Genomic DNA, 27,060 nt, shown 5'->3' with positions numbered 1-27,060 from the left:
ACATATAATAATTGAATATTGACCCTGGCTGGTTGGCTCAGTGGTAGAGCATCAGCCCAACGTATAGATGTCCTGGGCTCAATTCCCAATCAGGGAACAAAGGAGAGGTGACCATCTGCTTCTTTACCCCACCGCCTCTCCCTTCTCTCTCTCTCTTCCCCTCCCACAGCCATGGCTTGATTGGAGTGAGTTGGCCCTGGGTGCTGAGGATGGCTCCATGGCCTCAGGCACTAAATAGCTTGGTTGCCAAGCAATAGAGCAACGGCCCCAGATGGGCAGAGCATTGCCCCATAGGGGGCTTGCTGGGTGGATCCTGGTCAGAACACATACAGGAGTCTGTCTCTCTGCCTCCCTGCTTCTCATTTAAGAAAATAATACTACTAATAATAATGGAATACTTTTTATAGCAATAGGTTGATTTTATTTTTTCAAATAATTTTATAACTTAGAAATTAAATTTAATGGGGTGAGTAATAGGTTTATTAATGAGAAGAATATGGTTGTTCTTGGAGGGAAAAGAGTTTGCTTAACTGGGGTTCCAAGTTAGCGCTCCTGTCATCATGAGAGAGAGGTGGTCTCATTCTTCCACAAGCCTTTCCTTTTCTGAAACACTTGTTACCTTCCCTTGTGTGGATTCACTGGAATGTGTTACCTAAGTCTCTCTTCTGGACCACACTGTCTGTCCTTACAGTGTTGGGGACCTTTGTGCAAGGGGGAAGACAGTTAGGAGCACATGTCTGAGATGAGACTCCCTGGGTCTGAATCCTAGCTGAACTCGTCGTTAGCTGTGTGATCTTTAATGATGCCTTAACCTATCTAAAACCTTCCGGTTGGATTGCTCACCTATAAAATGTAGTAACAGTATCTACTTTAATGAGTTGTTTTAAAGATTGCATGAGCTAAGGAATGTGAAGATTTAGAACAGTGCATGATGTATTGTAAAGCACTCACAATTAATGTTACAGTTTCTTTGATTTCCCCCCACAACCATTTAAAAGTATAAAATCATCTTGGCTGGAGAGCCATGTGATAACAGGTAAGCTGGCCGGATTTGAACTGTGAGCCATACTTTGCCAACATCTGCTCTAGAATGTTAAGAGCAAAATGTCCCTCATCCTCCATCTGAGAGACAACTTTGCTGTATTCCCCCTCGATGACATCCTTCTGGCGGAGATAGGCTTCTGCTCCCACGAGCACAACTTTCCTGAAGTCACAGCTCCGACAGGGAGGACCGTGAGTCCCTGCACTGCCTGCTTATGACCACTGTGAGGTCCACCATGGCTTGTGCTGGATGTTGGAACGGGGCAGTCACTTCTAGACTGCCAGGGGAGACCCAGCATGACCGCAAGTGTCACAGTAGCAGCTTTAGAGACAGCGAGTGGTACTGTCACCAGTTTGTTTGTTTTCTCCAGTCCCACCCACTCAGCTGACTTCTTTTTCTTTAAAGTGAGAGGAGGGGAGATAGAGACAGACTCCCACATGCATCTTGACGGGGATCCACCCGGCAACCCCAGCCTGGGGCCGATGCTGGAATCAACCGAGCTATTTTTAGTTCCTGAGGCTGACGTGCTTAGACCAACGGAGCCATCCCCAGTGCCTTGGGCGGTGCTTGGACCAAACGAGCTTCTGGCTACGAGAGGGGAAGAGGGAGAGAAGGGGATGAGGAAAGGGCAGAGAAGCACATGGTCGGTTTTCCTGTGTGCCCTGACCAGGAATCAAACCCGGGACATCCATATGCTGGGCCAATGCTCTATCCACAGAGCAACCAGCCAGGGCCTTATCTAACTTCTCGTTCATCAATCAACTCAGGCCTGATAGCTTTATCGATGTGCTCAGCAGCCTCTCAGACACCGTTTCCTATAGAGCAGGTCTTATCATTGTACCAACGCTCTTGAACCTCGTAGATACTGAAGTGACGCTGGGCACCGAGTTCTGAAGAGACCGATGTAGGTTCCAGCCTTGACAATGGTGTTTCCGTAACAATTGGGTTTCCCTTGGGTGCTGTAGGTGCCGACGGGGAGAGTTAAGTCAGCAAGCTCACTGGCGGCTCTCGTCTGCCCCGAGCTCCCCTTACTGAGGTCTCCGCTCCTTTCTCTGCCGTCCTCGCCTCCTTCCTGTTACCTGGTAGCGTGGGTTGATTCAGCCCTTTGCTTTGATTTCAAGCACACTCCATTCGAGCACAGAAAGGTGCGGGTTCACTCGGGGTTCTTCCCTCTGCTCAACTTTAGAAAGCATCCGTGAGAACTGAGGGCTTCGATCAGGTTCCAGCCAATTTCACTGGTCTTTCTAGAAAAGTACATCAAAATGCAACTAGACGCGTGCGTCCCTTGGATGCCAAGTGTTTCATGCTTAATATGCTGTTCCCAATCCTTTCTGAGCATGAAACTGTCACCTGGAACCAGGGGTCAGGGGCAAATAGTTTATCATCCAAACCAGAACACTGGAGGCACCGGCCAGAGGATACATGAACCCGGACGTCAGAATCACGTGGGACTGGTAGTCCTCCAGCCCGCCCCTGGCTTAGACAGGAGACAGACTTCATGATACAAAGACTTTTAAGAATGCTGCATCCCCAAACCTGACCACTCAAAGCATCAGAAAGCAAAGCAGTTAAAATCCCGAGGTGGCCCTGGTCAAGTAGATCAGGTAGTTAGAGCGTCGTCCTGACATGCCAAGGTCATGGGTTCAATCCCTGATCAGGGCACATACATGAATCAACCAATGAATGTATAAATAAGTGGAACAATGCATCAATGTTTCTCTCTCTCTCTCAAATAAAATCAATAAATAAAAATATAAAAAACTGGCCCTGGCCAGTTGGCTCAGTGGTAGAGTGTCGGCCTGGCGTGCAGGAGTCCCGGGTTCGATTCCTGGCCAGGGCACACAGGAGAAGCGCCCATCTGCTTCTCCACCCCCCCCCCCTCTCCTTCCTCTCTGTCTCTCTCTTCCCCTCCTGCAGCCAAGGCTCCATTGGAGCAAAGTTGACCCGGGTGCTGAGGATGGCTCTGTGGCCTCTGCCTCAGGCGCTGGAATGGCTCTAGTTGCGACAGAGCGACGCCCCAGATGGGCAGAGCATCGCCCCCTGGTGGGTGTGCTGGGTGGATCCCGGTCGGACACATGCGGGACTCTGTCTGACTGCCTCCCCCTTTCCGGCTTCAGAAAAATACAAAAAAAAAAAAAAATATATATATATATATATATTTTTTATATTAAAAATTTTATATTAAAAATATATATATATTTTTAAAAAAATATTTATATATATATAAAACCCAAAAGATTCAGAGACGATAGATATTTGTGCTGTTGATGGAACTGGAGACAGTGGAAGCTGTCGGCAGGTGTTCATGGTCATAGCATCTTTTCCGAGTCTCGTGCCCCATTCGGTAGGCTCTGCCTCACTGTCCTGGTCGTAACCTGCAGCAGGGGGCAGCTTCCTCTAGCCTGTGGCTTCAGCACCAGCCCTCCTCCACCCTCAGACAGGGGCCAAGTGTAGGACAAGGTCCTATTCATCTCTATATTGCCATCAGCAGGGGAGATCTCCTACACATCAAATATGCTTAGAGAGGATTGTGAATGAATTAATGAGTCTAACAAGCTGAAGGAGTCCCTCCACTGCAGAGAACAGGATTTAGCCTTCTGGGAGCATGGCGTGGGGTGAAAGGAGAGAAACACCAGCCTCACCGCCATCGCCACTGCCCACCTGACCAGAACTGCCAGGCGTGCTCCAGCCCCAGGGCCTTTGCACTGGCTGTTCCCTTCCTAGAACATCCACAGATTTTTTTTCCCACAGATGTCTCCATGGCTCACTTCCCCCTCCTTCAAATCTTGGCTCAGATGTCACCTTCTCAGAGTGGCCTTCCCTCCCCAGTCCCATCTCTTCGGATCTTTGGATTGCCGGACTCTGCCCCCAGAATGTGGGCGCCATGCTGGAAGCCATGTCTGTCTTGCTGATTGCTGAGCACCGTGCCTGGACTTCAGAAGGGGACAGTGACTAGCTGTCAGTAGAAGGACTCTGCCTCCTCCCTTCCTTTGTTACAACAGAGAAGCTAGCGCCGTACCTCCACCCGAGCTCTGAATTGTAACCCTTCCTGCCTTTGAGACTCCTGTTCTAGCAACAATTTCTTCTCTCTTCCATGTATTCGACAGCGTTCGTTCAGCGGTGTGGTCGTTCTCATTCTTGTTGGACCTGGGATATGCTGAGCTCTGTTCTAGAACTGTTCTATAATTTTGTATCATTCATGTAAGCCGCACGCAGCCCTATCGGGCAGAAGTAAGTGGCTATCCATTTCTACATAAGGGACAACTGAGGCACAGAGAAAGTGAAAGACTTGTCTAGGGTTGCATGCTGAGTAGGGACACCGGGATTTGAACCAGCAGACTTGGCTCCTAATCCATCTGCCCTGTCGCTGGCTCACACCAACTAGCATTCATATATGTTGGCTTTTCTTATCTAATGTAAACAACCCACCTTAGTTCCATATTTCCCTCAGCGGCTTCCCTGTCTTTTGCCAGGACTTTGCAGACGTCTTCAAAGACTCGTCTATGCCTTCTGTGTTCTAACTCGACCCTCTCCTGGCCCCACGCCAGTCTGGGACATATCCCCATCCCTCTATTAAGGGACCTTGTGTTATTTAGACTTTTAATAAAGAAGATTTATTGATTGATTTTAGAAAGAGAGAGAGAGGGAGAGAGGGAGAGAGAGGAACATCAATTTGTTCCTGTACATGCTCCGACCAGGGATCAAACTCATAACTTTTCTGTATGAAGATGACACTCTAACCAACCAAGCTATCTGGCCAGGGTTCAAAGGAATGCTTGTGTGAACACCTTGCAGTGAATGTCTCTCAGTTCTCATCTTATCTGAACCACATCAACGTTTGGCGACAGCAGTCCCTTCCTCCTCCTTGGCTACGTCAAGCCCTGGCGCCCTGGGTGTGACAACAGGGTGGTCCTGGACAGACCCCTCTCTCTCTGGAGGAAATATACTCCTAGGCAGAGGCATGATGAATGATTCCAAGAGATGGGTTAGAGTCCTTAGGGCATCTTTAATATTCCTTCTGGCTCAGAAAATACATTACTTTAAATCATCTCCTCTCGACTCTGTAAGCTTCCCTTTCTAATGACATCAGCTGCCCCTTTGAGCCTCACTCTTCCCCTGGCAGAGGGCGCCCCCAATTAAAAAGCCGCCATTTTTCTCTATATTCATGCCTAATAAGATTTTGTTCAGTACTACTTTCTAGTTCTTCTACAGAATACTAGTTTTATAAAAGTTTTATATAGGAAGTATTGTTGAATGTGGTTTTTTCTCTTTTTTCCAAACAAAACAGCCTCCCTCCCCCCATCCAAAATTTACTTCCTAAAAGAGCTGCCTTCACCATCCCAGGTGAGAATCCCTGTCCCCAATGGACATGTTAACAGCATGCATCCCTAGGAAGCGGCTGCAGATTCCAAGAGACCAATGAAAAACAGTAATAACTTCATCTGCCGAAGCCTCACCTTGTGCTAGGCACTGTGGCAGAAGCATGTGAATGTCTATATTTCTTACTCATTATGTTTAAGTGAGAGGAGGGGAGATAGAGAGACAGACTCCCACAGTTGCCCCAACCAGGATCTACCCGACAACCTCTCTGGTGCCGATGCTCAAATCAACCGAGCTATCCTCAGTGTCTGAGGCCAACACTTGGACCAATCCAGCCACTGGCTGCAAGAGTGGAAGAGAGAGAAGGGGGAGGGGGAGAGGGAAAAGAGCAGATGGTTGCTTCTCTTGTGTGCCTGACTAGAGAGCAAATCTGGGACGTCCGCACACGGGCCAACGCTCTATCCACCCACTCAACCTTCCAGGGCCTTCTTACTTGGTTTTAGAAACAGGACGCACAGACCCAAAAGGGTTAAGTGACTTTCCTAGGGTCACCCAGTGATTAAGCAGGCAGAGCAGAGATTCAGACCACGGTCTACGTGTAGCCAATCCCCCTGTGCCCCCTGCCCTTCACCTCTGCACGGAAGACTTAACACTGCAGTCAGGGAGGCGCCTGAGGATGGAGAGGAGGCAAAGGTTACTCAACAAGGACTTGTGAGGCCGTTGGCGAGCTAATTGGGAGAACATCCCTGTTAGACTCCCTACTAGCATTACACCAATAGGGATAAAATATGATGCAGCCATTAAACCAGGCATGGCCAATGTATGGCCCGCATAATGAGTTTATGCAGCCCACGATTAAATTTTTTTTTTAATTTTTATTTTATTTTATTTATTTTTTGTATTTTTCTGAAGCTGGAAACGGGGAGAGACAGTCAGACAGACTCCTGCATGTGCCCGACCGAGATCCACCCAGCACGCCCACCAGGGGTGACGCTCTGCCCACCAGGGGGCGATGCTCTGCCCCTCCGGGGCGTTGCTCTTTTGTGACCAGAGCCACTCTAGTGCCTGGGGCAGAGGCCAAGGAGCCATCCCCAGCGCCCAGGCCATCTTTGCTCCATTGGAGCCTCGCTGCGGGAGGGGAAGAGAGAGACAGAGAGGAAGGAGAGGGGGAGGGGTGGAGAAGCAAATGGGCGCTTCTCCTGTGTGCCCTGGCTGGGAATCGAACCCGGGACTCCTGCACGCCAGGCCGACGCTCTACCACTGAGCCAACCGGCCAGGGCCACGATTAAATTTTTAATATTCTCCGCTACTTTGAAATCTCAGCTACTCAGAAGTGGAAGCGTCTTTGATTTTTGGAAATCAAGATATTTAAGAAGATAGTGATACATGGAAAAGAATTCCGCGTGTGACTAATCTAGGGTTAACTTCCAATAATTGGTCGAACGGATTCGTGATACTTATTTTTTTAAAAAATTCCATTATAAAGATTTACAACTTTTTTTTTGTATTTTTCCGAAGCTGGAAACAGGGAGGCAGTCAGACAGACTCCCGCATGCGCCCAACCGGGATCCACCCGGCATGCCCACCAGGGGACGATGCTCTGCCCATCTGGGCCGTTGCTCTGTTGCAACCAGAGCCATACTAGCGCCTGAGGCAGAGACCACAGAGCCATCCTCAGCGCCTGGGCAAACTTTGCTCCAGTGGAGCCTTGGCTGCAGGAGGGGAAGAGAGAGACAGAAAGGAAGGAAAGGGGGAGGGGTGGAGAAGCAGATGGGCGCTTCTCCTGTGTGCCCTGGCCGGGAATCGAACCCGAGACTCCTGCACGCCAGGCCGACGCTACCACTGAGCCAGCCGGCCAGGGCAAGATTTACAACTTTTGTATTCGTCTGTACTCGATATGAACTGTTCGACGTTTAGCGGTGATGTGAAACCCACATTCTTTTAGGCGGAGTTTGCCAGTGCGCACCCAAGGTCAAACAATTCGTTATTTTTGTGGTCAAGTGTGCTGAGTCAAGTGGCATTGTAGCATAGACAATAGCTGCAGTTGATAACTGAAAACCTGTCCAGGCTGTTTGTAAAACGAAATAATTGTTTTATTTACGATATAACCCCTTCAAGCTCATTCTATTAATTAAATATTGTTTTGATTGATTGCGATACAGTTTGGATATTTATACGGTATGTAATTATATTTTTATTGAAATATATTTTTATTAAAATGATATTGTATATTAAATTTTTTTCACTCACATTTATTTATAAACAAATTACATAGTAAAATTTTGTTTACTTAAACAAATCGTTTTTTTGTATTTAACATTTTTTAATTTTAATATTTTGTCCGGCCCGTGAAAAAAAAAAGTTTTCTTTCTAATCTGGCCCGGGGGGCAAAAACCGTTGGCCAGCCTGCATTAAACGCCATGCTTAGGAGTGGTTTTATATGGAAATGCATTGGAGTCTCCTGTTTTTGTCCTTTGGGAAGCTAGAGAAAAAGACCACAGACCAGGCGGCTTAACAGCGCAAGATTTCTGCCTCCCAGTTCTGGAGGCTGAGATCAGGGAACCAGCATGTTCACTGAAGGTCCTCGTCCAGGTCACAGACTTGGCAGCAGGAAGAGGGAGCTCTGTGGGGTCCCTTTTATGAGGTCACTCATCCCATCACAAAGACTCCACCCTTGTGACCTAGTCACCTTCCAAAGACCTCATCTCCTACCACCATCACACAGGGCTCAGGATTCCACCGTGTGACTTCAGGGGGATGCAGCATTCGATCCACAGCGCCTTCGTTTGTCAGTAGCCATTTCTGTGACAGTTGCTGGGTCTCCTGTTATAGACACAGTGTGAACCTTGGACGTCGTGTTAACTTTTTTTATTGTTTAAGAATATATAGTGCTGCCCTGGCCGGTTGGCTCAGTGGTAGAGCGTCGGCCTAGCGTGCGGAGGACCCGGGTTCGATTCCCGGCCAGGGCACACAGGAGAAGCGCCCATTTGCTTCTCCACCCCTCCGCCGCGCCTTCCTCTCTGTCTCTCTCTTCCCCTCCCGCAGCCAAGGCTCCGTTGGAGCAAAGATGGCCCGGGCGCTGGGGATGGCTCTGTGGCCTCTGCCTCAGGCGCTAGAGTGGCTCTGGTCGCAACATGGCGACGCCCAGGATGGGCAGAGCATCGCCCCCTGGTGGGCAGAGCGTCGCCCCATGGTGGGCGTGCCGGGTGGATCACGGTCGGGCGCATGCGGGAGTCTGTCTGACTGTCTCTCCCTGTTTCCAGCTTCAGAAAAATGCAAAAAAAAAAAAAAAAAAAAAAAAAAAAAAAAGAATATATAGTGCTACTGCAAAACCTTAGCCCAGAGCTCGGCAGCTGTGAAAACCCCTCGTTTCAGCCATGTGGCACAATATGGGTCCATCCAGGGTCTCTAAAGAGAAGCAGAATGCCCGACTGCCGCTCCCACGTGCCAGCTGAGCTCTGGAATCCGCCTCGCCAGGACGTGAAAGGCCCCTGCTTTAATCCGGCTTTTCCTCCCTCTCTTTTGTTCATTCCATGAGGGACCACATTCAGACAGAGCGAGGGGCCACATTCAGACGGAGCGGTTGCAATGTCAGCTGCAGCCTTTTCCTGAGAAAACCCCTGGAGGGCACCAAGGAAGAGGAGGCCTTTGAAGGTGCTTTTCTTCTGGGTGTTTGATGTGTCCGCTTCCCCACCCTGCCCCGTCCTGAATAAAGTCCACTCTCCCTCCTCCTGCCCAGTGGGGGGAAGAGGCCAGACGGGATGTCAGGGAGGGTTCTGGCTCCTGATGGGTTCTAGCTTTGCCAGCCGAGAACTCCGTAGGTCTTGACGTCTGTCCCTGCAAAGCGGCGTCCTGTTGTGGGGTCACACTGAGAAGCAGAACAAATCGTTGCTGCCTGCGGACCCTGCCGAGCCCTCTTGAAAGGGCTGTCCTCAGGGAAGTGGCGTTTCCACAGTGCTGTCCATGAGGAGAAATTAGGAGCAGTGGACGGAAGAAAACAGAATGTGTTAACTGTGACGGAACTACGATTCCTGCCGCTCCACAATGCATGGATTGAGCACCTACTATGTGCTGCCAGGATCTGGGGTCACAGCGGGGGGTGGATATGGAGAGTCTCCCCTGTGAAGCTGCTTTAAATCTAAATTTGGAGACAGGAAATCCTCACGAGAAAGACAAACACCCTGAACAAAGGAACAGGATCACGAACACCTACCCAGGCATTGACACAGAGGAGAAAACAGAAGATGTCACAGAGGATTACAGACTGAGGGTGCCCTCAGGAGAGACAGGGAAGAGCCCTTCTGGGGGATGGCATTTAGTCAGAACCCTAAAATATGAGGAGGAGCCAGCCTCACAAAGGGCTGTGGGAAGAGCTTCAGGCAGAGGGGTCTGCATGGACCACAGCCCCGAAGGCAAGAATATCGACCCCAGTCTTCCTTCCTTTAAAATTCATGATATTTCTGGGACCTCATCCCCCGCCAGAAGATGGTCTCAGAATCTTTATTCTTCCATCTCTCTTCCCAATCTCTGTTTACTGGTCCCATTTTCACCCAAGATTGTGTGTGTGTGTGTGTGTGTGTGTGTGTGTGTGTGTGTGTGTATCTGTGTCTTTAAGATTTTATTTGTTGATTTTAGAGAGAGAGAGAGAAGAGGGAGGAGAAGGAAGCATCAAATCATAGCCATTGCTTCCCGTATGTTCCCTGACCAGGCAAGCCCGGGGTTTCAAACCGGCGAGCTCAGCGTTCCAGGTCGATGCTTTATCCACTGCGCCACCACAGGTCAGGCCGCCAAGACTGTGATTTGATCATATAACCTCTCCCCACTTTCCCAGCTTAGTCCTTGGACCCTTCCTGTAGGTCCAACCCTGATCTTGCTTCTTCCAGAAAAAGTCTGTCCCAGTCCTTAGTGTGTGTGTGTGTGTGGGGGGGGGGGACTCCCCGTTCGGAGATCCTAGAGCATGAACCATCAGTATCATTAGCACAACGGTGTCATTTTTGTCCTTACTGCACGGCGGGGCTCACAGGGAGGACAGGGACTGCCACCAGGCTGATGTTCTGGACACACCAGATGTTTGCTGGAGATAAGGGATCTTTCTGGTAACCGACGGAAGAAGGCTTCCCAAATCCTCCAACTTCGCTATGTTTGATGACAGCTCCTCTGTATTTTATTACACACACTCCTGTGCTTTCCTGAAACGTGGTCTCCGGAGCATAATTTATCCGGAACACCAACCCTGCGGCAATACAGTGATTTGCCCGGTGATGCCAAGAGGGGGGAACGACAATGTTACAGAGTCTATCTTGCAAGTGTGTCAAGAGCCTCCGTGGTTTGTGAAAGTGTCTATTGCCATGCCTGGCATGGATCAGACACTCAGGGTGTTAGTTTGTCTTCCTCTTCTTTTTTTTTTTTTTTTTTGTTTTGGTTTTTTGTATTTTTCCGAAGCTGGAAACGGGGAGGCAGTCAGACAGACTCCCGCATGCGCCTGACCAGGATCCACCCGGCATGCCCACCAGGAGGCGATGCTCTGCCCATCTGGGGTGTTGCTCTGTCACAACCAGAGCCATTCTAGCTCCTGAGGCAGAGGCTACAGAGCCATCCTCAGTGCCCGGGCCAACTTTGCTCCAGTGGAGCCTTGGCTGCGGGAGGGGAAGAGAGAGACAGAGAGGAAGGAGAGGGGGAGGGGTGGAGAAGCAGATGGGTGCTTCTCCTGTGTGCCCAGGCCGGGAATTGAACCCGGGACTCCTGCACGCCAGGCCGACGCTCTACCACTGAGCCAATTGGCCAGGGCCTCTTCCTCTTCTTTTTAAGTAGCCTTCCCACATGTTAGATTCAGGGAGTACTGACATGCTGGGGCTGCCAAGAGTGTACAAGGTCCCTGTGATGCTGAGAACAAAGAGTTCAGCAACATCCTGCATTGAGTCAGAGACCCTTATCAGAAGTTTATGTTTGAAATTCTCCACTGAGCAATACCCCCCCCCCCCCGTAACTGCGCACGACCTCCCTAGCCAATGACTAACAGCCACATCAGCTTCTGTATGATGCTTGCTCATCCTAGATAGCCACCCTATAAAAAGGAGCCACTTTAGAAGCTCGTGGCTGCAGTGCTCCAGTCTCTTCGGAGGCGTGGGTTGCCTGCAGTCCCTGCGCAGGTTTGGGGGGCTGCAGTGCTCCAGTCTCTTCGGAGGCGTGGGTTGCCTGCAGTCCCTGCGCAGGTTTGGGGGGCTGCAGTGCTCCAGTCTCTTTGGAGGCGTGGGTTGCCTGCAGTCCCTGCGCAGGTTTAGGGGGCTGCAGTGTTCCCCTGTGTGGGTTACCTGCATCCCTGTGCAGGTTTGGGGGGCTGCAGTGTTCCCCTGTGTGGGTTACCTGCATCCCTGCGCAGGTTTGGGGGGCTGCAGTGCTCCCTTGCATGGGTTGCCTGCAGTCCCTGTGCAGGTCTGCAATAAAACTTATAAAATTCACTTTGGGTCTGCTGCGGCCTATCTCGCCAGGATGTAACACCACACACCCCCTTTTTTTCTTTCAGTGTAGAGCAGCTGGTGGTTGAAAATAGATCGGCACCTATTTACTGCCCTGCTCTAAAATTTCAGAGCAAGGACTTCAGAGGCAAAAGCAAAAGGATTAGCTATTTCCAGAGAGTCTGACTCCTCTCAGCAGGGACAGTCCTGGAGCGTGGCACCCCGTTCTGATGCGTTAGAACTAGAGAGCACCTGTGCGTACCTCCCCCAGGTGGTGTTCAGCCGGTTCGCACCGGTTCACCAGAACCGATACCTAATTTTTTGTTGAATTCGGTGAACCAGTTGTTAAAATGGCACTTGTAATCAGGGTTCTCTCTAAGGAGGGCATCTGCCCAATATGGAAATCATAAATTTATATTCCTTACTCTTTTTTTAATGTTCATCTGTGCACCAGCGTATTCTAAGCGCCCGTAGTAATGTTCATCCCACCCATATGTGAAAAAAAATTTGACGAAACTATGCTTGCAATATTTATTTATTCATTTCATAAAACTCATTATACTTTTGATGAAACACTACAATTTAATTCCCCCGTGTTTGTTACTTCAATAAACAAACATATCATATAATGTAAAAAGTGCCAAACAACCAGGGGGTGACAATTTGCATTGTTTTTTTGTCAGGTATTATTGAATATTTTAAAACATTTTCTTATAACATAATCTAGTTTTGTGTACCTCCTTTATTGTCCTTTTTTAAATGTTAAATGCATGAAATAATAAATTACCTTTTGGTATATTGCTTTTTTTTATATTTAAAACGGTCATTAGGGCAGAGAACTGGTTGTTAAATTATTTGAATCCCACTACTGCCTCCAACTCTCATTTCAAACAAGGGACACTGAGGCCCAGAGAGCTAGAGCTTGTCCTTAAGGTCACGGACCTGCTGGTGGCAGATTCACACAAAAAGACCCAATCTCTGGATTCTGACTCCAGACACGTTTCTCGTTGTCACCCAGGAACCCCCTCCCCCGCCAGACCGTGAGCTCCTTGGGCACCTCCCCTGTGCTGTGTTCTTGTTTGCGGGTTACCAGCATCTAGCGCTGGCTCCTACGTACCCGCATGTGGAGAGGCAGGTGCATCTCACACACGCAGCTTTGTGACGACCGCCGACGCTCCCAGTAGTAACTGTCACAGCAGCCAGGTACCAGGGAGCCAGGCCGAGGCTTTCTACAGGGGCGGAGTAAGTACCTTGTCAGGCCACACCTAGTCAGAAACTGACGGACTTTTCCAGCAGACTGGCCCCAGCAGATAGCGGGTGCTGGTTATGGCGAAACGCTGCCTTTGAAAAAACAGCCTTGGAGCATTTGCAAGGTGGAGGCCGTGTGCTGGGCGTGCAGCAATAAACAGGACAGGAATGGATCCTTCCCTTATGAAAAACCAGCTTGTGTAAGATGGAAAAAAACAACAACAAAAAACTAGAACAAAAGTATATACACTAGGCTGAACCATCCTCTCCAGGGGCTAATCTCCACCTCTTTCCAAGTCAGAAAATAAAAAGCAACACTACACAATGGGGCTCTGATGAAGACCCCAAATCCAAAAGTCAATATATTTTACTTCACTTTATCTCAATTAATCTCCACTCCCAAATGTCCCTGCTTCAAAAAAGGTAAGATTAGGTACCATTAAGCCAGCCGGACGCGCATTGATTTAGAAACCTTCCTCGATGCGATGGGACAGAGACGCTGGCGGACCCTTATTCATCTCCCCGTTATCAGCTTGATCTCAGCCTGCCAGGAGCCCGCTCAGCTGATTTCCAATTCTGGCCACATCCCGCCCCTTCTCTTGCTTCTGGTACCAGGCCACAGAGCCTGGATAGAACCAGGAATTGCCCCGCTAACGACACTGACTTTATCTGGTGGGATGGTCTGTCTGTCTTTTCTTTATTTAAAAAATTTCCCATTGATTTGAGAGAGATAAGAGAGGAGCATCAACTCATTGTTTCACTTAGTTGCTCCATTTAGTTGTACACTCATTGATTGTTTCTCCTCCGTGCCCTGACCGGGGGTAGAACCTGCGACCTCTGGTGCGCTGGCTCGATGCTTGATCCACTGAACTACCCAGCCAGGGCCTGGTCTGTCTTTATGGAACGCGGGAAAATGAAAATGGTGGCTTCATCTATGTATAAGATGGAACTCAATGGATCTCAAACCAGACAGTTATGTGGGAGCTCATATAACCTACTACATTTTAGTTGACCCTTGAACAACACAGGTTTGAATGGTGCGGGTCCACTTACATGCAAATTTTCTTTCAGTACTGTAAATGTATTTTCTTTTCCTCATGATGTTAATGACATTTTCTCTCACTTTGTGTAAGACAGCATATATCACCTATAACATACACAATATGTGTGAATTGACCGTGTCAACAGTAGGCTATCATTAGGTTTTTGGGGAGTCAAAAGTTAGACTTCTGACTGTGTAGGGGCTGGGTGCCCCTAACTCCTGAATCGTCCAGGGGTCAACACTGTATAGATAATTGCAGAATGTAGTTGACAGGCCCTGGCTGGTTAGCTCAGTGGTAGAGCATTGGCCTGGCATGTGGATGTCCCAGGTTTGATTTCCAGTCAGGGCACACAAAAGACATGACTATCTGCTTCTCCCCCCTCCCCCTCCACCCTTCTCCCTTCCTCTCCCGCAACCATGGCTCAACTGGTCCAAGTGCATCGGCCCCAGGTGCTGAGGATGGCTCCGTGGAGCCTCCCCCTCAGGTGCTAAAAATAGCTCAGTTGCAAGCATGGCCCCAGACAGGCAGAGTATCAGCCCCAGGCAGGGGTTGCTGGGTGGATCCTAGTCAGGCCACATGTGGGAGTCTGTCTCTCTATCTCCCTCCTCTCGCTTAGAAAAAAGAAGAAGAAGAAAAAAAAGCATGTAGGTGGCAGGGGCCTTTCTGAGCCTCCAGGAGTTAACTGTGTCTTCCTGCCCTCCCTCATTTCTTCCTTTTTCTCCTTGCCAGCAGCTACTCCCTGCCAGGCACCGGGCACTGAGCTGGAGGCACACACAGCACACACCGGAAATGGGGCTGATGCTCCAAGGGCCACAATCTAGCAGAGGAGAAAGGCACCCACCCGGCCAGGGCTAGGAAGGGTGAGCGGTGGTACAAACACACAGCGGAGAGTCCCGGGAGGGAGGCTGCAGGAGAGGGGCTATCCTAGAGGTGCTGCTGGGTGGGGGAGGGGCCTTCTGGCCCAAATCACCGCTGCCTTTATAAGGTCATCCATGAGATTGTTCGATTGGAGGATGCTCTGTGCTCTGGGCGATTTCCAGGAGACAGTGAGAAATTATGTCCGGTACTCTTTCTGGAAAAGATGAACTCACTCTCTGTAGAAGCTTTGCAAGGAGTTGTCAAGGCTGCGCTCTAGAGGGGGCAGGTCAGGGCCCTGTGGAAGAAGGCAGGCTAGCCCCCCCAACCCCCCCCAACCCCCCCAAACCCCCCCCCCCCGCCACTTCCAACTTCAGTCATTTTCCTGGTCTACCTTCAGCTGTTTGCATAACTTAATATTGACTCAGTCCTGTTCTTTACATTGACTCACTTAAAAACTTAAGTGAATTTATCATCAAAGGAAATCTCGATATCACCAACCGAAATGGAATAATACCACTATCCCTTGCCCTAAACAGAGACTAATTGTCAGAAATAAATACAATTATGTTCTTGGCTTCCAGCCTGCCCAGAGGCTGTTTCTGAGGACCCCGGTTGGTTCTAAAAAGCCCCCCACGCTCACCTTTGATCGTCTGAGAGGCCTCTGGCTCAGTTCCCTATTCTGCGGCAACGGGAGTGCAGTTTGGAATTAGCCTGCAGGCTGGGCGGGCCACGCAGACCACTCAGAAACCCCAAGAACTCGAGGGAGCTGTTCCTGTGCTGTCAACCATGAAGTGTGCCTGCTGCTGGGGAATATCTTAGCCACACCCGGGGCGGGGTGGGCGGGGCTTAAGGACATGGCCAGGGAGAGCTTTGCTGACCGGCTTTTTTGGAAGCGTGTGACGCACACTGAAGCCCCAAGTCAAGGTTGTTTCTTGTACACACTGCAGCTGCCTGAGACTTCTTTAGTAATCAGTTCAACCCTCAGTCAGGATGGTTCCTTGCCACTTCGGGGCTTATGGGAGAGAAGCAGCTTAGTCCCCAGGGCTAAATCCCGGCACGTGGGAACGGTTGCTAGACCTTGATACAATTCAGTTCTTCTTTCTGTATTCATCGACCAGTCACTATACCTGAGTCTCTACTTACCTATCCATAAAATGGGTTTTGCAGGGGTTTTATAATAAAGGTGTAGAAATATAATATAATATAGGTATACTGTATGAAAAATTCTCTGTGCACACAGACATCCAGCAGGTGGCCATAATAATTATTATTATTAATTTTTCTGACATCCATTTGAGGGTCTCTGTAGACCAGTTCTGTGATGGGTAACAGGGATGCTCCGACAGGTTTCTCCTGGTTTGAGGGGCCAAGGTCACTGCCTTGGGCCCAGGATGTGCACCAGGCTGGGAGACCAGGTATGCCCACCCATATTGAGGGGGTGCATACAAATTTCCTGGGGTCTTATTATGATGCAGATTCAGTTTCCTTGAGTCTGGCCTGAGGCCCAAGGTTTTCCATTTCTACCAAGACTCCGGGTGATGTCCGTGTTGCTGGTCTGAGGATCACGCTTTGAGTGACAAGGTTCTAGCCCAGTGGTTCTCCCTGTGTGGTCCTCAGAAGGAGTTATCAGCAGTTCCACACCCAGACCTGCTCAATCAGAAACTCTGGGGTGGGGCCGGCCCGGTTTGTAGCAACCTAAGACAGTGCGGAACCACAGCCTCTGGCATCCACAGCACGGGCCCCTCCCGGTTTTCTTATGCGGACTGAGTGGCCTGAGCCTGAGGGTTATAGCACTTCTCAGCACTAGCATTTGAGACTCTCTTTCTTCTCTTCCCAGATTCACCTTTGAACTGAACACTAAGGGAGGCAGGCGGTAAGGCAGGGGGCAGCTAGGAACCTGGGTCTGGGAGAGAGGGGTGCTCTGGGCTGTCTGCACCCTTGGCCTCCAGCCTCCCCCCCCCCCCAAGCCCCCTCCGCTGACACTCCATGCCTTCCATCCCTGTGGTGTAGGCTTTCTCGGAGACCTACGGGCCCCTCCACCCAACGTGGACAGACGGGCAGGCAGGGTACCCACACAACGTTTACAGGGTACCCACAAAAAGTCTGCATGTGCACGTGCCACAGTCGTAACTTCCAGGTATGGGCTATCTGGGCCGCTTCCAGATCAAGTGTCCAGGTATACTCATAACAAAAATGGTTATTATTTCTCTAAGTTTGTATCCCTTCCTCTCTTTCTCCCTCGGCTCCCTTCCACCATGCTTTTTGGTACTATACTATTTCTTGAATTAGCTACATTGATGTTGTTTTGTTAAAACCAAAATTACATTTTTTTTGAGAGAGAGAGAGAGGGAGGGAGGAACAGACAGGGACAGACAGATAAGAAGGAAGAGAGAGGAGAAGCATCAACTGGTAGTTGCTGCACCTTAGTTGTTCATTGATTGCTTTCTCATATGTGCCCTGACGGGGGGTTCTAGCCAAGCCAGTGACCCCTTGCTCAAGCCAGCGACCTTGGGCTTCAAGCCAGCGACCTTTGGACTCAAGCCAATGACCACTGGGCCATGTCTATGATCTCACGCTCAAGCTGGCAACCTTGGGGTTTCGAACCTGGGTCCTCAGCATCCTAGGTCAATGCTCGATCCATTGCGTCACCTCCTAGTCAGGCCAAAATGACACTCTTAAGTCGATGTCTCTTGAGCCCCTGCCAGGCACTCTTCTTATTGATTGGGGCACAGTTCAGGCATTATCCAGAGTCGATATAAAGTCAGTTCCCAAACTTCTGGAACCTCAGAGGTGCAGTGGAGAGAGCTTTGCTGCTTACAGAAGAGCAAATGCCCTATCAATTTACCGACTCATTTTCTCCGGATATCTTATGCCTCTTCCCTTCATTATTTAAGCTCTGCTGGCATTTATCGAGAAAGGTGTGAATTAATCCTGGGTGTCCTCCTCTGAGCACAGCCAGCGTTCTTGTTCTTGAAACCGGAGACGGGGAAACCTAATAACAGGTGCCCACACCTCACTGGCACGGTCCAAGTGGGGCCGCCCCTTCCTCCATGTCCGCTGCAATGCTGTTCCCAAGGGCGACGGCCGCCATTGTGTTTGGGAGGCTCCTTGGACCTGCCCCGAGAGTCTTTTCCGTGGTCCCAAATGTTCCCAGCCTCCTGTCACAAACTCTCTGTGTAGAGCGAGACTGAGGGTGTCGGGGCCCAGGGCTGCAGAAGGAACAGGGGCGGGCAGCACAGTGACTTCAGTGCCCAGAAGTCGCTGACAGGAGCAGGAGCCGTGGCATCAGGCAAACCCAGTTGAAATCTGGCCTCCTTGTTTCCTCGCTGTGTGACTTAGCAAGCCCTGCAACCTCTCTGAGCCTGTTCCCTGGGCTGCAAACAGGGTGGTTATGAGGGTTGAGCAAGTGACCTGTGGGGCTCTTAGCAGAATGGTTGGCATGTCGTCCATCCTGGGAAACGGAGCCCACCATGCTGTAAACCTCCCCGCGGAAGTCTGTCCCCTCCTGGCCATGTCCCTCCTCACCCTCCCGCTGTCAGCCCTCCTCCTTCCCAGAAGAAAATTCCTCCAGGACTTAACTGTGTTGTTTTTGTCTTCCTTCAGTGTCTCTCTCTCTCTCTCTCTCTCTCGTAATGAGATGGCCCAACAAATACCGTGCTCCAGAGCCATTCTGAGGAGACTTGGTGGGGGGGGGGGGGCAAGGAGCGGGCTGGAGGAGTCGGAGAGAGAGGAGGCAGAGGGTGTGTGTAGCGGGGCACCCCTCTGTGACGAGGTGACCGGGAGCTGACAACCCTAAATTGTATCGCTTTTCTGGGGCTGCCAGATTCCGTTACAGCCTCTGCGGTAGCACACTGTCCCCTTAGCACACTGACCCCTTAGCACACTGACCCTTGCAGTCTCTCGTGGTGTTTGCTGCTGCTTTGTGTTTCCACACTTCCTCCTCGGCACTCCGAGCCTGTGCGTTTTCCCCCACTGGGTGTCATTCAGCATATGTTCTCTGGGTAGCTCTCCTTGCGCGCCCCCTGGAGCCTGGGTTCAAACCCTGGCACTGCAACTTACTAGCTGTGTGACTTTGGCTGAGTTACTTAACTGCTCTGGTCCCTAGCATCCTCATCTGAGGAACAGAGATAACACTAACTCAGACCTCATGGGGCCCTTGGGAAGATGACAGGTGTGACCACAGCTGAAGGGCTTATTAGACATAGCGTCTGACACACAGCCAATTATGCAAAACAGCAACAACAACCGAAAAAAAACCCCAACTGTTGTCATTCTCTTCTGATATCATCCTCTACAGGAAAAGATAGGTGTGGTATTCTTCAAGATAAACTCAGACCAGACTATTAGATTTCAGGGGTCAGTAATATTTCCAGGAAAGGTTTGGGGAGCCCTAGGTTAACCAACCTGTTCCGCTAAGAAGGACCATCGCAAGTACTATCTGCCATCATCCTCTTTCAGGGAGGAAACAGTATCAACTCTCAAAAGGAAAAAGAAAAAGAGCATCATCTCAGAATATACAGTAGAAGAGTTCTCAGGAGTTGACAGTTGGCAACTCGAAACTAACGTAATTGCCTTTGGCTGCATGGTGCATTTTTAGTTTTCCTTTGGGACCCTCTCTCCCTCCCCCCCTCCCATCTGCACATCAGCATTTGGAAACCACTGACCTAAAGGTCATTTCACCCTGGCTAGCCATTGGCTGAGAGACAGGAAGAGGATAAGAAATAGTAGCCCTGAGTCCTAAAAAAAGGGTCAGGAAGCGGAGCTGAATGCCTCGGTATTGTTACAATAGTAACAACAAAAAATAGTGCTGGGGAAACTCTCTGACAACCAGAGCTTTATTTCCCGAAGAGCAATTCTCAGACTCAAACACACACCCACAAGCGAGGCGGGAGCTGGATTTCTATGAGCCGGGAAGCAAGATTCCCAGCAGAGGCGCGCGCCTTGGGCAGAGCTGCTCGCTGCCGACCTGTAATATGGATACAGGTCTTGCCGGGGGGCCGCCACTAGCTGCCCGGTTGGAGCAGTCCCCTTCGCCACTGGGAAGTCTGTGGCAGCTGACTCCTGAGAAAATGCTGGGACAGACAGGTCCCGTCAGGACACCAGGCGGCTTCCTAGCCAAGTGACGAATTGTAGGCCACTGGGGAGAATTTAAAACCAGCGCAGCTGCCACCAGGGAGAGTGACTAATCCCAACACTTAAGGACAAACCTCGGGGCCGGCAGTCCTTCTGACACAGGGGACGGATGGCTTCCCTGGGCACAGGTGGCACCTGAGCGTTTCACCCCGGGGCTTCTCTTGGAGAAGGTGGGCCTGTCTCCCAGTGCACCCCCACTCCCCGGGGGCATCCATGTCCCTGCCCCCTCCTCAGGCCATGTTCTCTGATCTTCCCACCTCTCCATCTAACTCTTCTGCCCAGACTGCTGGAAGACCCCAGGCCCCTCAGCTTGTCCAGGGGCCACGCAGTGGCCACACACAGGTCTTGACCGATCCATCCCCCTTCCCTGGTTTGACCAGTGTTGGCATCAAAACACCTCTTACATGCGCTTAACCAAGAGAGTCTTTGAGGTGACACACACAGACCAGGCCTCCCCTTTCTCATTCCCTCTGTATTTCAAACACACAATTTCCAGCACCCTTTCTGGGGACCGTCCGGGGCATGGAAACCACTGGCCCCAAGTTAAGTCTGCGCATAATGCCAGTCTGGAAGCTGGTAAGGTGACAAAGATGGACAGAGTGGCTTCAGACCAAGGAAGGGTGGCTGGGCAGTGGCCAGGCTAGAAAGGACTCTTGGAGAATAAAGAGCTGGGTAGAGGCTTGGATGTGGCTTCTACATCTGCTTATTAACTGAGCTGGCCGTGGGAAATATAGCACTGGACCCTCCCGTTTTACAGACCAACAAAGGCCTTTCATTTCCACTGGCCTGCACCCCAACATTCTAAGACAGTGAACAATGCCCTTAACTGGGCTGTGCCTGTCTTGCTGGCAAAGCAGTGGGCTTTCTGAGCAAACGCAGGGCGTTTAATTGTTATTAGAATGGCATTGACCTTAGGGGGCAGAAGGCTGAGTTCTTATTTTTTGCCATGTCTTAGGCCTGAGTTCTTCAAAACATATTTTATGGGCTTCATTGAATAAACCCTATACTTATCACCAGGGGCTGAGAGCACTTTAGCGCTTTACAAAGAAAGTGAGCTTAGCCCTTAGCCTTTGTAGGAGGAGTCAGAAGGATAAGGGAGGGTTCGGAGTCAGGCAAGTTGGCGTTTGCAAGGAGGTTGTTCCAGGAGGAAGACATGTGCAAAGGCACGGAGGCATGAAGGCAGAATGCATTCTGGGAACTGTGAGCCATGTAGAACAGCTGGAGCCCAGGAAGACTGAAGAGGGAGGCAGGGGCCCGGTGTACGTATTCCCTCGTTCACCATGCCGAGAGCAGTGGGAGCCTTTTATAAAATCCCACTCTCTCTGAGAAGTAGTTATAATTTGCAATTTACAACATCCTCAACTTGTAAAAACCTAAACAATGTTTAAAAACCTAGCAACCCTGCTTTTCTAATAGGAGAGAGACCCAAAGTGGTGAATTGGTTTCTAAGATGAACATATCTGTTTACAATTTAAATTTGACGCGAGGAACCATTGGCAACAAGGACTTGGAACAAGTGAGTGAAAAACCAGAGTCTTTCCTTTTTTTTTCTTTTCTTCTCCGATCATGTTTACACTTGAGTGAAATGCCCAGAACTGAAGAGAAGAAAGGACTCTAGAAAAAAAAAAATGTTGCGTCCTCTAGAACAAATATGTATGTATGCTCCTGGCTGCAACTACCCAGCGAAAGGGCATTTGCTTTCACATCTACCTGGACTCACCCACTAAAAGGTGCCCCTCGCCTCACTCCTGGCAGGCGTGGCGGGGTAAGGGGGTAAGGGACCCAGTCATGGCTGACGGTCACAGCTAGCCCTGCACTGTCTGTTACCTTCCTAAATAAGGTCTGGTGCTTGGCTGGGGAGCAGGCGGCACCAGGGCTGCTGGCCACAGTGTACTGGACAGCATTGGTTCTGACCAGCCGGGTGTCCTTTCTGACAGGCCAGTGTGCGAGAGGGACCAGTTGTTAAATATCTTTGCTATCATCCTCGGTCCAGACTCCCAAATGGCATGTCAGAGTGGGGAGGCTGCCTTCCTTTGATGGCAGAGTCAGGCTTGAAATGGGATGGGACTTTTCCCTCCCCAGACAGCCTAAGGACACAGCTGTGTGTCTGAGAGGCTCATGCCAGGCGTCCCCAAACTACAGCCCATGGGCCGCAATGCGGCCCCCTGAGGCCATTTATCCAGCCCCCACTGCACTTCCGGAAGGGGCACCTCTTTCATTGGTGGTCAGTGAGAGGAGCACTGTATTTGGCAGCCCTCCAATGGTCTGAGGGACAGTGAACTGGCCCCCTGTGTAAAAAGTTTGGAGACCCCTGCTCATGCCCATGGCAGGTGAGTCTGTCTGGAAAGCTAGGGGAGAGTGCCCTGTAGCACCACGCCGGCCTTGACCAAACCAGAGGGGTATTATGGGTGGACGAGCCCACAATACCTCTGTGGTCCTCTTCATTCACCGTCGGTCTTTCTGCGGGGAAAACTACAGAGACCAGACCAGGCTCTTAGACAACACTAGCCCTTTGCAAGAACCCTGGGGAATGTTGGGCTAGTTCTGAGACCTATTCTGTAATATGACTACAGGGAGGAAAGAATTCAGGGGTAGGCAGTCTAGCATGGTGGTCAAGAGCACGGCTTTGGCTTCTTGTAGAACTAAGGTTCGTTGCTTTATCGCTCACAATTTACACAGCCTGTCCGAGCCTCAAGTTTCCTCACCGGTAAACCTAGCATAGCTACAGTACCTTGCTTCGAGAGGTCAGTGAGGACGGAGGGAGCCAGTGCTTTAAAGCAGTTAGTACAGTGCCGAGCATACACAGCTCAGCAGAGTTAACTCTCGGTGCCACTGGTAGGTGACCATTAAGTGGCCAGGAGGATGACATATGCTAATGTCTGTAAGGCACTTGGAATAGCTCTTGGCACATAGCAAGCACTCAATAAATCAATAAATGATAACAACCATCACCATCTTCACCATGATCTCGATTACTTTATTGTTACTAGTTACCTCTACTTTAGCCAGAGTTCTGTAACTCTTATATGATTACAGGAGCCCATCTGGGGACAAGGGCCTTGGGTCATAAAGGAGGACATCTGTGCTGGCCTGCCCTGTCCTCAACCAGACAGGTTGCTTCCGAGGGTCAAATTTACCCTACTTATAAAAAGAGAGGAGGTTTCGTAGAGGGAGCTCTATACTCCCTTCCCGTCCTAAGGCTCTGGGAGTCTCAGCCGTGCCCGAGGATGGTGTGTGCCCATCACTTGGCCAGACCTGGCAAGGATATAGTCATCCAACAGATGTTTACTGAGTGCCTTCTGAGTGTTACCTTCTAGGGACACCATGGTGGGCAAGACAGTCACGGCCCCCACTTTGAGATTACCCTCAAAAATAAAGTCCAAAGGGACAACCAGGGAAAGATTTTAGCTTACAGCTTGGTCCAGCTGACTGTAAAACTTGGGGTGCTGCATGCCTTAACCAGGGGCTGGTTTTCCAAGGCCCCACGACACCCCTGATTTGTTCGGGTGCTTTGCAGAGAACTCCTCTTTCCACGTTTCCTTCTCCTCGCTTAGCTCCAGGGAGTTATTTTCACAAACGAGCGAGTTAGAAATGGAGCTCTGAAAGTCGTCACTTTGGAAAAGAGATGTGTTTCTCGGGGAAAAAAAAAAAAAAAAATCCCTTGGAAGAAAGACCTGATCCTCACCACACCACATCGGGAATTTAAGAAAATTATAGCTCAGTTTTGTGCCGCCACACAGGACAGGTGCAACTCTTTCCTCTCTCGTGTCTTGTGCCATAATCCTTGAAACATTTACTCCCAAAAAGAGGTTCCTTCCTTCTTTCCTAAAAGATCACCAGGTCCCGCTGTTCACTGTCTTCCAGAAACAGCTGACCTTGTACACATTCATCGCTGTCTCCTCGGGGACCGACCCAGGCAGGTGGTTTGTAACCCTCCACAGCACAGGCTGAGAGCAAGTTGGGAGAGGGTGGACAGGGCCGGCACAGTGGCACCAGGGTCTGCGGGATGACCGAGGTCCCCTGGAAAGGCGTATGGTGAGGAAGACAGAGCTGGCACCTCTCATGGTGGCTGTGCCGGGACACTTACTGCACGGAGCCCCCCTCTGGCTGCTCCAAGTTGGAATGGTCACAAGGATTAAGTTAAGTGACTGAGCTTGAAACCTGGCTTATAGGCAGAAGGGGCTGGTAGGCTTCCCGTTTCTGCTTCATAGCCTTCCTCCCCCAGCGACGGCAACTCCCAGATATGCCTGCACTCTTCTCTCTGAATTCAGCAGGCCTGGGGCAGACTTGGGGGGGGGGGGTGTCTCAGGTCAGGCCTAGTCAAGCCAGGGGTCACTCAGGACAGAGGCACCAGAGTGAAGGGCAAAGCCATGGTAGATAACACGTTTGACTTGTTTGACAAAGTCTCCCAGGCTCAGCCCAGGTGAACAGGTCCCCTGGTGGGCACACTCATAGCACAGGGGCCCCTGCGTTTTAAATATATATGTAAGTGCCGTTCTTAGCTTATAGGTCTTGGAGCTTATGCCTGGATACCCTTTTGGAACAACCTGATGTGGAGAGTGGGGTCTTCACAACGCATTTGTCAGAAAAGCGCAGCACTGTGTGCAGAAATGATTTCCTGACGGCATTTAAAAATTCGAAGTCCCTGGCATGTAGAAGGTATTTGGTAGAAGTCCACTGAAGGGAGGAGCAAGGGGCGACTGAACGAGCGCGCGCGCAGCACTTCTTACGCACACAACTCTTCTCACGATTTTATAGCAGAACAATGGGCAGCTGCTGTCTCTCCCCCTGGCATGCCAAGGTTAGGGAGTGGTCTAGGCCAGGCAGAGCCCATATCTAGGAGAAGAGACAGGGAGCCCAGAGGAAGCCCCTGCGCCCCAAGTCATCCAAAACTTGGCTAGCCCATTTCCTTCCTACCCACGTTTTTGAGTTGAGCAGCTACAGAAAGCTGTTCTCTAGCTCCACGTGGGAGCTGGTGGCACGCCGCGGTGTATTAACTAAATAGTATTTGTGAAAGTTTTTGGAGCTCTTGGGGGAAACCGAGGATGATGAGAAGAAAGAGGCAGAGAAAAGGGTTCTTGGAAGTGTCTTGGAGTTCACAAATGGAATTCAGGGGTTGCACAGATGGGGGAACAGGGCAGGAGGTGACGCCTACTGGGCATCTTGGCCTTAGGTCTGGCATTTTCCTTTCGAGGAAACTCTCAACATAGGGGCTCTCAATGCGCCCCGACAGAACAAAATAACAAATGGGACAAAGGAGAGGCGTACCCGGCGCAGGACTCAATGTAGGGCTCCTGGCTTGGCACGTGCCACAAGGAGGAAGGGACCTTCTGCCCACTCTGAGACCTCACCTTCCCGGGACCGCGGTCAGGAAGCTCTCCGGGCCGCTCAGAACGAAGCTCTCCGGGCCACTCAGAACCCTCGCTGCCTCTCCACCTGCCCACTGCAGGTTAGAAGCTTTCTATGTCGCGGAAGCAGAGGGGCCTGCCCCGCTTGTAGGAGGCTGCGGGGCGGGGCGCGAGTACCAGCCTCCGGGACCCACAGCGGGTGCGCCGCAAGTGAGAGCTCCTGGAAGTCCCGCGCCAGGCAGGCGCTCGCGGCCCCGCCCCACCTCTGGAGAGATGTGAAGAAAAGCTAGGGCGAGACCGCGCGCCAGGGGGCCCCGGAGACCACCGGGCGGCGGTATAGACTTTCCAGAAAGGTCTCCATCTCCGCGCTGAGAGCGCACGGGAACTCGGGGGTGCAGGGGGCGCCGCGGGGTTAGCTGAACGTCCAAAGCCAGGTAGGGTGTGTGTGTGGAGGTGTTCCCAGCCCAGCCCCACGAGCTCCACCTCCAGCGGTTCCAGCGCGCGCCCCAACGCCGGGCTCCGGGGTCCGCGGGAGGCGCGTGTCTGTGTGTACTGGGGACACTCCCCTTCCTTGGAGCCCTCTCAGAGCCCCCGCCCTCCGCTTAGGTCTGGGGATCCCCTCCCCCAGCGCAGAGATTCCCCGCGCGTCCCCTGCCCACTTTGCCAAGGCGAGAAAGCAGCCGAACCGTAGACAAAGAAACTCCTGCCTCCTCCACTCTCGGCCCCTCCGCCCGCCCCAGACACTCCCGGCGCCCTCCCTCGACCCCTGTGACGTCGCGCGTGGACACTCCAGGGAAGGGTTGTCAGGGTGGGCGAGCCTGCTCCCTGATGCGGGCCAGCTGGAGGCTGCCCGTGCTCCTCACCGGAGGACATCCCACGGCAGCCGCGCCCCCACCCGCCGCTCGCCGAGTCGTCCCGGGCCCACCGCACAGCCACCTCCCGAACAAAACCGTCCCCCACCTCGGCAGCCGAGCGATAGGGGGGCGAGGCGCACACAAAGCGGGGTGTGTGGCGGGGGGGGGGGCGGGGAGTACCGGAGACGGAGAGATCCCACCAGGGATCGGCACGGGCCCGGGCACAGCTATTTACCCGATCTCTTCTTCGATCTCCGAGATGTCTGCGAAGATGAGGAAGACCACGAGCAGCGTGAGCGCAGCCAGCATCCAGCTCCGGAACTGCAGCTGCATGGTGGCTTCGCGCCCACCGGGACCCGTGCGGCTGGAGCGAGAAGCGGGGCTGGAGGGCGCAGCGGCGAGCGCCGGAGCCTCTGCGCGCAGCGCGCCGCGCGCAGCGGGGCAGACACCCTGCGCTCCGGGCGAGTCCGGGCCAGCGGCAGCGGCGGCGGCGGCGACGGCAGCGACAGCGGCAGTCAGGGGTTGCTCAGGCGCGGCGAGCCCGCTCGCTCCCTCTCCGCTCCCGCCCGCCCCTCCTCTCCCCTCCTTTTCCCTCCCCTCCCTTTCCCCGCCCTGCGTGGGGCTCCAGTTTGACAGCTTTGCTCCGCGCCTCTGCTCGCCTCCTCCCACCCCAGTCAACTTCAATATCCAGCCGCTCGCCTGGGCTTCTCCCGTCGGCCTTCTTTCAGATCCCGAGGGCGCTGGGACGTGGCCGGAGCC

The 27,060-nt window shown here is 51.6% G+C and overlaps 1 protein-coding gene across 1 annotated transcript in view; it reads right to left on the bottom strand.

Annotated features, from left to right (window-relative positions):
• ST8SIA2 (ST8 alpha-N-acetyl-neuraminide alpha-2,8-sialyltransferase 2) overlaps nucleotides 1-26,645 on the bottom strand; it is a 53,160-nt gene extending 26,515 nt beyond the window's left edge. Inside the window, exon 1 of the mRNA XM_066354900.1 lies at nucleotides 26,537-26,645. Within this exon, the coding sequence (XP_066210997.1) occupies nucleotides 26,537-26,634 (98 nt within the window). The 5' untranslated portion in view covers nucleotides 26,635-26,645. The remainder of the gene's footprint in view (nucleotides 1-26,536) is intronic.
• Nucleotides 26,646-27,060: the final 415 nt, after the last annotated feature.

The sequence above is a fragment of the Saccopteryx leptura genome, chromosome 13 (genome assembly GCF_036850995.1).
Source record: "Saccopteryx leptura isolate mSacLep1 chromosome 13, mSacLep1_pri_phased_curated, whole genome shotgun sequence".
Lineage (NCBI taxonomy): Eukaryota > Metazoa > Chordata > Mammalia > Chiroptera > Emballonuridae > Saccopteryx > Saccopteryx leptura.
Note: the sequence above shows the minus strand (reverse complement) of the source record. Positions and strands in the feature narration are given on the sequence as shown.